At 36.1% G+C, this 12,432-nt stretch overlaps 1 protein-coding gene and 1 long non-coding RNA gene across 2 annotated transcripts; one reads left to right on the top strand and one right to left on the bottom strand.

Moving 5' to 3' along the window:
* Positions 1-8,511: 8,511 nt before the first annotated feature.
* On the bottom strand, positions 8,512-9,960 carry LOC105798010 (uncharacterized). The gene is made up of 2 exons (XR_001134884.2): positions 9,877-9,960; positions 8,512-9,595 (listed from the first exon to the last, which is right to left on the bottom strand). It is a non-coding gene; the product is annotated as an uncharacterized LOC105798010 (long non-coding RNA).
* Positions 9,957-11,551, top strand: LOC105798009 (chalcone synthase 2). Its single transcript, XM_012627875.2, has 2 exons — positions 9,957-10,272; positions 10,361-11,551. The coding sequence occupies exons 1-2, from the start codon at positions 10,089-10,091 to the stop codon at positions 11,359-11,361; spliced, it is 1,185 nt and encodes a 394-aa protein (XP_012483329.1). The 5' UTR covers positions 9,957-10,088; the 3' UTR covers positions 11,362-11,551.
* Positions 11,552-12,432: the final 881 nt, after the last annotated feature.

Genomic DNA, 12,432 nt, shown 5'->3' with positions numbered 1-12,432 from the left:
CAACCCTTTCCTAATGCATTCCACTTAAACCAACTAGTAAGAACCAAAATGACTATCGAGATGTTGATGATAGTGTGCGAGCTTCCGAGTCGATCCAATCAAAGCAACGAATCCAAATGTCTTACAAGAATAAATCAAACTAATAAGCATCAACAAGCTTAGTAAGTTTGGTACGAGTTTCCCTTTAATAATTAACCGAAGACTATCTAATTAATGCAAATTTTTAATACACCGACATACAGCCTGCTAGGCACATAGCCCGAATAATCACCAGCACAGAGCCTGCTAGGCACAAAGCCCGAATAATTACCGACACACTACTTGCTAGGCACATAGCCTGAATAATCACCGGCACACAGCCTGCTAGGCACATGCATCGAATAATCAACGGCACACAGCCTGCTAGGCACATAGCCCAAATAATTACCGGCACACAACTTGCTAAGCACATAGCTCGAATAATCACTATATTTCTATTTCGTTAAGCATAACTCAATAAAATTAAAAATTCAACCAATAATTAAAATAGTATGGAATATTCAACATGATTAATAGTAACCACATAACGAACTTACTGGATTGAATCGTAGAAATTGTAGTAGTTCAGGGGCTATTCCACTATTTTACCTTTTCCTCTAATATTTATGGATTCTTGACCTAGAATGTAAAATTCTTCAATTACTAGCATATATTTCATTTCAAATCCATTTTACAATTAATACCCTTTTATTTTTGAATTTACAAAATTACCCAAAACTTTTACAATTTTTGCAATTTAGTCCCTTAACTCAAATTCATCAAATTAACTAATTTTCTTGAAATTCATCAATTAATACTAGTCCCTCAAACAACCCCTAATAAACATCAAATATACTAGTAAACCTTAAAATTTTGACATTTTCACAATTTATTCCTAAAATCAAAATCTAATAAAATCACTCTATAAATTCATCAAATAGAATAATCAAAACTCCAAATACATGGTATTCATTAAAAACATTCAATATTCATCAACATAAACTTCCAAAATTTTTAATGAATAAAAAAACGAAGGTATGGGTTAGCTGGACCTAGTTGCAACGATCTTAAAAACATAAAAATTACAAGAAAACGATTCAATTTCCTTACCATGCAAATAAAAAAGATGAAAAAATCTCCCTAGGTCATCAATGGTGAGGTTCGGCCAAAAAGAAGATAAAAATGAGAAAATAAAGCTTTTGTTTCAATTTGTTTTCTTTAATTTTGAATAATTTACAAAATTACCATTAAACCTATTTTCTTTTTTTTTCTTTAATTATTAATACCCATTACCGTCCACTATCCAAAATAGGAATTAATTTCTCTATTGGTCCTTCCATATTTACTACTTAGGCCATTCAATCACCTAAATGCTATAATTAGCATATTTTGCACTTTTTACAATTTAGTCCTTTCTCTTTAATTAACTATCTAAACGTTAAAATTTCTAAATAAAATTTTAATACGACTCTAATGAATCTATTAATATTCTAAAAATAATATTTACGAGTCGACACGATGGAAATTTGTTGTCCTAAAACCACTGCTCCGTCACTAATGAAAAATCGGGTTGTTATAACGTTGCCATAATACTTTAACCAACAGTATGTATTTATTTCTTAATCTTTTTGTTTTTCGAGCCAAAATATTTACAGGTTCTTCATCATAGGTCAAATCAGGCTATAATTCAATTTTTTCGTAGATAAAATATTTGACGAATCAGATCGGTATCGTCGAAGCACTAAAACATGAAAAACATTGTGAATTTTGTCAAGATCCGAAGGTAGAGCCAAACGATATGCTACCAATCCTATTCTTTCAAAAACTTCATATGGGCCGATGAATCTAGGGCTGAGCTTCCGTTTTCTACCAAATTGTAACACTTTCTTTCAGGGCGAGAAAATCAAAAATACTTTTTCATCCACAGAAAACTTGATATTTTTCCCTTTTAGATAGATTTCTGATGGTCGGATGTAGCTTTCAAGTTATCTCGAATAATCTTGACTTTTTCTTCAGTTTCTCGAACTAAATCAACCCTGGTTAACTTCTTTTCACCCAGCTTAGACCAAAATAATGGACTTCTGTATTTACGCCCAAATAAAGCAAAATTGCTCTTTAAAATTTGGCAGAGCTAGCACTGGAGCTTGGCAGATTACTCTTTTTAATTGCTCAAATGTTGTGTGTGTCTCATCATTCCATTGCCACACATTGCCTTTATTTAGTAATGTTGTTAAGGGTCTGGCTAACACCCCATAGTTCTTAATAAATTGTCGATAGTATCCTGACAACCCTAGAAACCCTTTAAGTTCCTTAACAGATTGTGGTTGAGGCCAATTCAAAACACCTTCGACCTTGGTAGCATCCATAGACACTGAACCTTGATGAATGACATGCCCAAATATTCTATCTTTGAAGTACCAAAACTACATTTACTCAACTTTGCAAAGATTTGGCTATCCCTCAAGATTTGGAGAACCTCTTTCAGATGTGCTAGATGTTCCTACCAACCAGTAGAATACACAAGTATGTCATCAAAAAATACAAGGAATGACCTTCGAATGAGCTTTTTGAATACTATGTTTATTAGTGACTGAAAATTAGAGGGGGCATTTGTGAGGCCAAATGGCATGACCACAAATTCATAGTGACCTTCATGGGTCTTGAAGGTTGTTTTATGGATGTCGTGATCCCACATTCGGATTTGGTGGTAACCAAACCTAAGGTCCAGCTTGGAGAAATGAGTTGCTTCTCCAAGTTCATTTAACAACTCCTCAATAATAAGAATACGGAACTGGTCCTTGATAGTGAGTTGATTTAACTGTCTGTAGTCAATGCAAAGTCTCCAACCACCATATTTCTTTTTGACCATGACCACTGGTGAAGCAAAAGGGCTGTTGCTATTTCTAATGACCCTAGTTTGTAGCATGTCCCCTACAAGCCTTTCAATTTATACCTTTTGAAGAGGAGGGTACCTGTATGGTCTAGTCTTCACTACTTTTGACTCATCCAACAAAGGAATTCGGTGGTCATGTAGCATGTGAGGTGGGAGTTGCTTAGGGACCTAAAAAACATCTTCGAATTCAACTAGGAGTTGTGCTAAAATCACCAGGAATTTATGGTGAAGACATTTGAATAGATGTCTGATCCCTTACAACTAATAACATGGGATTTGGTCCCTTTTCAGTCATGGTAAAACTCTTGGAAACTTGAGAACCTGTTACCAGTTGTAAAGCCCTAGAAAGGATCCCTTGCAAAGCACATGACTTCCCCTGACATTCAAACATCATAGTGAGAGTGGTAAAATTCCAGATAATTGAGCTTAAGGACAGCAACCATTGAATGCTTAACGTTAAATCACAGTCTTTCACTGATAAAACCAGGAAATCAGTTTCAAATATGTACCTCTATACTTCCCATTTGACTCCTAGGGTTGTTAAACTTGTAATATCCCTAAATCGAGTCTAGTAATTTCGGGTAAATTTTCGGGTTTCGAGTGTGAAACTAGGAATTTATAGGGTTTCTTGTAGTTTTTAACTTAAATTAGGAGGTTAATTTTATTTAAAATCGATTAAACAATAATTTGAAAAATTAAAAATATTTTCAAAAATTAATTTTAAAGATTTTAAATAATTATTAGTGAAAATAATCAATTTGGGTTAAAAAAGAATTTTAAAATAATTTTTATTGGGGGTAATTTGAGTAAAAATTAAATATTAATTAAATAGGATTTAATTGTAAAACAAGGGAAAAATAGAGTATTTATATGGAAAATAAACCTTAAAATTCAGAATTTGAAGGGAAATGATTAAATCGGAAAGTAAGGGAAATGTGGGAGTGGCTATTAGGCAAATTTCCCAATTTTTAAATTTCTGGGGGGTGTTTTCGATTTTAAAACTACTGTATCTAGCCCACTTTTCACACATTTTACATCAGATTAGAGAGCTTTAAAATTTGTTTTCTTTGCATGATTTTAAAGATCTATCATCAGAGAATAGATCCGACCAATTTCCTTCTCAAAATACTCTCTCGATTTACCCAAAATTATTCTCAAAAGTAGCCAAACATATTCTAAAATTTCTCAAGTTTCTTGAATCAAGATTTTCAATCAATGAATTTAGATCGAATCAAAGGTAACCTTCAATCCTAGACTTGTTTTTATGATGATTAGAAACATTTTTACATGATTTGAGAGTCAATTAATGGATTTTTTTTATCAATGTCATCTTCTTGTAAGAGCACATGGATCTTTAATGGTGGATTTTGAATTTTGATCCATAAGTCAATGGATGTTCCAACTCAAAATGGATCTATTAACAGGTTTTTGATCTTATTTATCAAGATTAAACATGATTTGTGAGGTAATTTAAAGAAATCTGAATTTCATCATCTTCATGAATCGATTTTTTAGAATTTTGTGAAATTGATTTAAAGATGAATTGATGCTTAGTATAAGTGTATTTGGTCTAGTATTGATGATTAAAAGTGTTTAGGAGGGTTGAAGAGATCAATTTTGTGAGGAATCGAGTTTTTGACTTGATGTTACAAATTCGGTAAGGTATCTTTGTGAGAGGATTTTGATTAGTATAGTTAATTAAAATTCGTGTTTATTATAGCATTGGAAAGGTGGTAATGTCTACTTTATCTTTGTTGAAGCTCTGAATCTTGAAGAGGATCGAGCTAACTGAAATTGAAGCTTGGATTTGTTAGGTTGATCACTTGTTTGTGGTAGAATAAATTGTGTGGTGAGTGTTTCTAAGGGAGATTTGGTAAATTAATCCTCATTTATTGAATAATTATGGTTGAATGGCTGATTATTTCAATTGATTAATTATGGTTGAATGGCTGATTTTTGAAAGATTGATATTATATATACAAGGGTTGATTTTTTATTGAATAATGGTAAGTAAGCATTTAGGTGGTTTTGTGCAATTTAATTAGGCTAATTATATTGATGATTAAAGCATGTTTACTGGAGTTTTTGATCATGATATATTGGTGTTACAATTGGTAATTGAACATTGGAAAATGTCAAATGAAATGCTTGATTTAATTGGATGTTAAATGGTTATATTATATGTTACATATAAGCATTTTGTCACGTTAAATTGAGCACAGTAATGACTGATTTATATGCTATGTTTGACTGAATATATTAGCAACATGTATGGTGGGTCCATTGGATATAGTTGGCATGCCATAGGACTTGTGAGTATGCACCTTTATTTGTGACATTGTGAGCATATGGCTCTAGGTGGACTGATTTGTTTGAAGTAGATAAGGGAGTGTTGAGCATGATTCTCCACTCATTGGGTTATTTGAGGCGCTATAAGGGAGCGTGTGCTTCGGCCCGCTCAACTTGGTGGACTATATTTGATATTTGTGAGAGTTCTGAGATCTGTTTATCCAGTGTGTTATCACCTGATTAAGCCATGAGAAGTGTATGCCAATATATTTATGTGTGATTATTGTCATATCATTTGATGTTTGTAAGCCATGAATAATTGATTCTTGATATTGATAAAGCATATGGAAATTAAATTGACATGTTTCATTACTATGTTTGATAATTGGTGATTGATTGGATGTGTTTTAAGCATGATTTGGATGTCGATTTACTAGTCATTTTTATTAACATTCACTAAACTTTTTAAAGCTCACATCCTCATAATTGTGCAGATAATCGTCGGGCTTAAGGAGCTGAGGAGTCGAGCAAGAGAGTTCCAAGAGATTTAGGCTTGGTACAGACTTTATTACATGTTTTAGAGACTGTAATCGAGCATTGTGGAACTCCCGGGAATTAGTTTAATTTTGGTTGTAATTGGACATTAGACATTTTATTTTGGATGGTTTTATAATAATTTTGAGGCATGTTTGGGATTAATTATTAAATGATTTACGATGTATTGTTGCTTGATAACATGGTGATTGAGAACATGATGTGAGAGGCATGAAATTTATACTAATGATTATTTAAATAAAGCTTCCATGGAGTGGTTTACTAGCGACTAAGGTACACCACTTGTTTGATTTATTCGGTGTTTGTTATGCATAAAATTGATTGCCTAATTCTATATAATTGAGGCTTAATTGATGTCAATAAATTCAATTGAATGTGTAAATATATGTATGTTAATTAATCGTAGTTAAATTGGGTTTAATTGGCCATTAAAATATGCAAAATCGGGTTTTAAAATGAGGTTTTTCGCAAAAACAGGTGCAGTGATTTTCACACGAGCTTGTGAGGGGTTGCACACGGGCGTGTGGGTAAGTGACACCGATGTGTGGGATTTCCATATGGGCGTGTGTGATCGACCTAAAAGTTTTTCACGACCCGAACACAGTTGTTTAATGACACACGATCTAGGGGACACGGCTGTGTGGGTTTTGGAGGAGGGTTTGAATTTTTGTCTTTTTAAATTGGTATTCTAATTTGCTTAAGTTATAATTTAGTCTTGAAGATTGATTAGTCTAATTAAAACCTTAGATGATAAGGAAACCTGGTAAAATTTTAGGATTAGTCTTGTAATGGGTAAAATTTGATATAAACGCACTTAATTTATAATTCAGAATAGGTCCTGATAGTTTGTATTTGTTACAATTTAGCCCCTAATAATAAAACTTGAATTAGACATAGTAAACAAACTCAAATTAAGCTAAATTTTTTAGGCTTGCATAATTTGACTAAAAGAAGGCCGATAAACACTTAAATCTAAAATTGGGTTAGTTTTACCATAGGTGGTAAAATGACAAAAATGCCCTTAGGTAAAATTACCTATGAAAATTTTAAAATTGGCTCATAATTTGCTTCCGCATTAATAAATAAATAATAATTAGATAAGATTGAGGTGTTATAAGGTTGGGATGTGTTTTGGGTGGTCGTTAGTCGGAGAGTCACTTAGGTGGCTAATGTAATGCTTCAAATTTGGGCCAGTCCGTCCTGGTCGAGTTTGGGGTGTCACAAACCATCCACAATTGGCAATCATGACTTTGAGTTTCTCCCCTGGTTCTACTGGTAGATTCAACCTATTGGTCAATTTATGTTCAAAAAATTTGTGTGTGCTTTCTGAGTCAACCAGTATAATTACTCATTGGTGGCTAATTTGTGTTGCTAACCTCATTGTGTTATGTCCCTGCGACTCCCTAAGAACATGTATGGATAAAACTAGTGTAGGTAATATGTTTTTAGATTCTACTCCCTCCAACTACTCAGGATAATCCTGAAACACTTCTGCAGTTTGTGTTTTAGGATCTTCTTCTGATTGTATAGAAGCTTCCATTACTAATTGACATAATTGTGATTTAAGGCACTTGTGACCTGGGGTGTATTTAGAGGCACACCAAAAATAGATAACTTTCTTCCGATGTTCCTCCAATTCACTTGGGAAGAGGGACTTAATAGGGGCTTTATACTGTGTACTAGCTGGTTGAATCTTTCTCGTTTCCGTAGAGGTTTGCACACGATTATATTCTTTAGAACTAGGTAGGAAGGGTTTTGAGTAAGTGGTACCTCCTAAGAAGTGAGCTTTCCTTTGAGGATTAGCTATGATTTCCTCAACCTGTATGGCAATCTGATAAGCCTCCACTAGTGTTTGAGGCTTAAATAATCGCAAGTATTGACTAATGTCCCCTTTTATGTTGCTAATAAAAATGCTAAGAACGTAGCTTTCAGGTAGGCATAATTGGTTTAAGAGACTTACAAACGTGTCATGGTAATGCTCTACTGTGCTTTGTGGTTTGTGAGTAACTAGTTCAGTCATAGGGTCCAAGAAGGTACCTTTTCCAAACCTGTCCCGCAGACCCCTTGCATAAACATCCTAGGTAAGATGTTATAACCCACCGGCCTGTCTCTGTAAGAAAAAAATGGTGCCAGTCTAATGCTTTCCTTTCCGAATGCAACATAACTACCCTAACCTTAGATTGATTAGGGACTGCTTCCGATTTGAAAAGTTGTTATAACTTGGACCACCACCATCTAAAATCTCCCCCATCAAACCTTGGACACTCCATTTTGTAATCCCTCCCCACTGATTCTACTGAGTTGGCTCGAGGTGGAAGACCATAGTGCTGTACCTCTGTCACTCGAGATACTAGAAGTGGTTCCCAAGCTGAGCCAGAAGGTTGCCTTCTTAGGATACCCTTGCCCTTGTCACGTTGGACCCTTGAAGCTGCTACTGGAGAAGACTACCCTAGGTATTGTTCCAAAATAGCTTGCAACTCTGAATGAAGCTCACTTTTTAGTTTAGTTTGCATGGAACATATTTCCCCTTTTAAACCAGTATGAATCTCTTTGCATCTGGCTTCCAATTTAGTGTCCAGTTGTGCCACTTCGAGCTACAGTTGACTCATCTCTTTTTGAAGGCGCATGGCAACTCCCTCGATGGCCATGAAGATTGTCTGTCTCTAATACCTTTGATAAGTTACACACAGAAGATAGAAGATAAGAGAGAAAGAGGAGGAAGAAGAAATTTTAGAGAAGAAGATGAAGAGTAGAGAAGGCTAAAATTCCAGCTTGTTCATTCATAACCGTTCTTTGAGCCTCGTTGGTGCTCAAATAGGGACAAGCGACGGGTACAAGGAAATAACCAAAAAATAGCTGTCAAAACAGTTATCAGCTACGCATCATTTTACTTATTGAGCTAGGATTGAAACGATGTGTTTTAGCTATTCTTTACACACATCATTTCACTAATCAAAACACACAGTTTCTGCATCAATTAAACAAACGTTAACAAAACATCTAATTAACGAAATTAACAATAAATTAAAAAGTAGACATTGTGTTGAAGCAGCATTCTGCCCCATATCACTCTGATAAAACAAAAGGATTTATCACCCTCCAAGTTGACCCAGTTGTTCCACAAATCTATCCAAATCATTCATGGAGTTTTCCCCCATGACTCACTGCTGCCAAAGCCTTCTATTTGAGATCTTTTGCCTTGGCCTTCATGCCTTCACCTTCAGTCATCAAGCGAATTTATAAAACAACCCCATTGGGTGCCCACTCTTTTATCATCAAATCTTGACCTGCGGTTCGTTGCTCGAACCTATCGTGTACTACTCCGAACCCTTCGACCTGCTGTTGAGTTGTGCCCGAATTCACCACCAGATAAATCGTGTGCCACTCTTTTCAAGTCCTTTAGCCAAGGCTTCCATTTGTTCTTTTCTCAACAGCTTTTGGCTCCCGAGGCAAACATAAACAACTGAACCATCAGGACATCGATCAAGCCAAGTCAAGACCTCGACATTTATGTCAGACACAGAACCTAAATTGCCCCGATCCGATACATCAGGGCCTACCAAACTTAGTGGTCCAACACTGAAAACACGATTATGACCTACATGTGTCTTCAACCATTGAACATATTCAGCTTCCAAATCATCAAATGAATTTATAAAACAACCCCAGCTCTTTGTATTGGCAACATTTCCGTCCTTGATTATCTCCAAACAAGGATGGCAAATGTTCCTGCTTGAAGACCAGGGTATCCAGGTAAATAACCAAACTCTATTTCACTCAAAGACTTCACTTTTTCAACGCTGTTCCAAATATAACCAAAGGTAGAACCCACAAGTGCACCTGAAGATTAGAAAGTCAGTCTGGGGTTGCAAGGCGTTGAGTCCAATCGAGGAAGAAATCAGAGACGACGGCAACAGGAGGGAAGAAGAAAGAAAAAAGGAAAATGGTGACCTACTATTTTAGATAAAATATTTAAAAAATCCACATTATCACACCTTTAATAGTTTAACTGATTAAAAAACGAATTCGGATTAAATTATTTTTTTTTAATAATTCAATTATCAAAACAAAAACTTTAAAATTAAACAGAAATAGAGATAGGGATGTGGCGGCACATTTACCGTGTCTTGGACAGCCAATCCCAGACCCCACGTGGCCTCAGGCTGCCCGTCCATCTAACCTACCCATTCCTAGTATAAATAAAACCCATTCCTATTCATCCAACACAAACACACGCCTTTCCTGTGTTAGTATAATAATAAACAATAATAAATAATAGCTACTTTAGAGCCCCTACCTCTAACCTTTATTCGGGAGCTCCTCAGCTAAGCTAATGGCAATGGCTACCGTTGAGGAGATCAGGAAGGCCCAAAGAGCCCAGGGTCCTGCAACCGTCCTCGCCATTGGCACCGCCACTCCTCCCAACTGCGTTTTCCAGGCTGACTATCCTGACTACTACTTCCGCATCACCAACAGCGACCACATGACTGACCTCAAACACAAATTCAAGCGCATGTGTGCGTCGATATTCTCTTTATATATTCCATATATTGTTTCCTTACATTCTGTGTTTATTACTTATTCCCTTAATCATTTACTCAACAGGCGACAAGTCAATGATCAAGAAACGTCACATGTACCTGACTGAGGAAATCTTGAAGGAAAATCCAAACATGTGCGCCTACATGGCTTCATCTCTGGACGCGCGCCAAGACATAGTGGTGGTGGAGGTGCCAAAGCTGGGAAAAGAAGCCGCAACAAAGGCCATCAAAGAATGGGGGCACCCTAAATCTAAGATCACCCACCTTGTTTTCTGCACTACTTCTGGTGTAGACATGCCGGGTGCGGACTACCAACTTACCAAGCCCCTAGGACTGAGACCTTCCGTGAAGAGGATCATGATGTATCAGCAAGGCTGCTTTGCTGGTGGAACCGTGCTTCGTCTCGCCAAAGATTTGGCTGAAAATAACAAGGACGCTCGGGTTCTGGTGGTGTGCTCCGAGATCACGGCTGTCACTTTTCGTGGACCCTCTGATACGCACTTGGATTCTCTGGTGGGTCAAGCACTTTTTGCTGATGGCGCTGGAGCTGTCATCATAGGCGCTGACCCTGATTCCAAAACTGAACGCCCACTATACCAGTTTGTATCAGCTGCTCAGACAATCTTGCCAGATTCAGATGGGGCAATTGACGGACACTTGCGTGAAGTCGGCCTCACTTTCCATTTGTTGAAAGACGTACCTGGATTGATCTCAAAGAACATAGAAAAAAGCTTGGTTGAAGCATTCTCACCAATTGGCATCTGGGACTGGAACTCCATCTTCTGGATCGCTCACCCTGGTGGCCCTGCAATACTTGACCAAATCGAAGCCAAACTAGGTCTCAAAGAAGACAAACTCAGGGCTACCCGTCATGTGCTGAGCGAGTTTGGCAACATGTCAAGTGCATGTGTGTTATTTATCATGGACGAGATGAGAAAGAAATCCCTTGACCAAGGTATGCCCACCACCGGTGAAGGGTATGAGTGGGGTGTCCTTTTCGGATTCGGTCCAGGTCTCACTGTGGAAACTGTTGTGCTACACAGTATACCTACACGGGCAAACTGACCCAGACAAAAAGTGAGACGATCGTGTGGCTTGGAGAGGATGATACAATATAATTTTTCTATTTATATGTGATATTTTTTCCAATAAAATATGCTATTTGTGTTTTTAGTTATATTATTTATATTTATATTTTATTGATTATTGATTTAAGAAATACATAAAAAAAAACTTAAATTTTATTTTTTTGTAAGTTTTTGCTATTTGAACTATTAACATAGCCTAGTTTCAGTTTTTTTTTTTTTTTTTTGCTATAGAGACTTTCTTTTTGGGTCTATAATATATCGATTCTAAGAGAATTGAAAGATCTAATCAAAGTTATTTCACGACTCAAGCGAAAAACCGAAGTCATTCGTGATAGAACCTCATTCCTTAAAAAGTTCTGCCGAACCCAAAAAGGATGAGGAGGAAATTCTTGAGACTTTCAGTAAAGTCGAACAGAAAATAAAAGATCAAGTTACCGAGGGAAGAGGTTAAGGATGAATTACCAGTGCAAGATGGTAGCTATTATATTGAGCCTATACATATCTTTTCTCCAAATAGCTTTAAGCCTCACGAAAAATTGATAGTACTAGAATTTATTTCACGAATTCTTAGTTTTAATACTCTATTTATTTTTAACCATTTTGTATATTCTACAGGTTATGTTAAACAACCACCATCCCTTCAACCCAATCACGTACTTTTACTGTGTTGGAATTATAATTGGGTGTGAGAATGGTTGATTAAAGAACCAAAGAGGGATCAAAACTCCAAAGTTGCCTCGACTTCCAATTTGTGCCTAATGTTCGATTTTACTAAGTCAAGGCACTATTAGAATCTTTTGATTGTGAAATAACTTTTAAGAATGTCTAGCCAAAAACATTAAACAAAGGTGTTTACGGAGATGCAACTCTGTGGTTAAATTGTAACACCCCTAAACCGTATCTGTCGCTGGATTAGGGTTACAGAGTATTACCATACAAACAGAACATTTAAACATACATTTTATACATTATTATAAACATAATATAAAACAACCATTCACATACATATCGTCCCTAAATCGAGCCCTCGAGGCCTTGGAAATACCTT

Source organism: Gossypium raimondii, chromosome 9, assembly GCF_025698545.1.
Source record: "Gossypium raimondii isolate GPD5lz chromosome 9, ASM2569854v1, whole genome shotgun sequence".
Taxonomy (NCBI): Eukaryota; Viridiplantae; Streptophyta; class Magnoliopsida; order Malvales; family Malvaceae; genus Gossypium; species Gossypium raimondii.
This window is presented reverse-complemented; position numbering and strand designations above follow the sequence as displayed.

What these genes read in the sequence shown, in the direction of transcription:
- LOC105798009 (XM_012627875.2), top strand. Translation starts at nt 10,089, where the DNA reads ATGGCAATGGCTACCGTTGAGGAGATCAGGAAGGCCCAAAGAGCCCAG. An exon ending in ACACAAATTCAAGCGCATGT is followed by an intron (nt 10,273 to 10,360) that starts GTGCGTCGATAT and finishes TTTACTCAACAG; the next exon opens with GCGACAAGTCAATGATCAAG.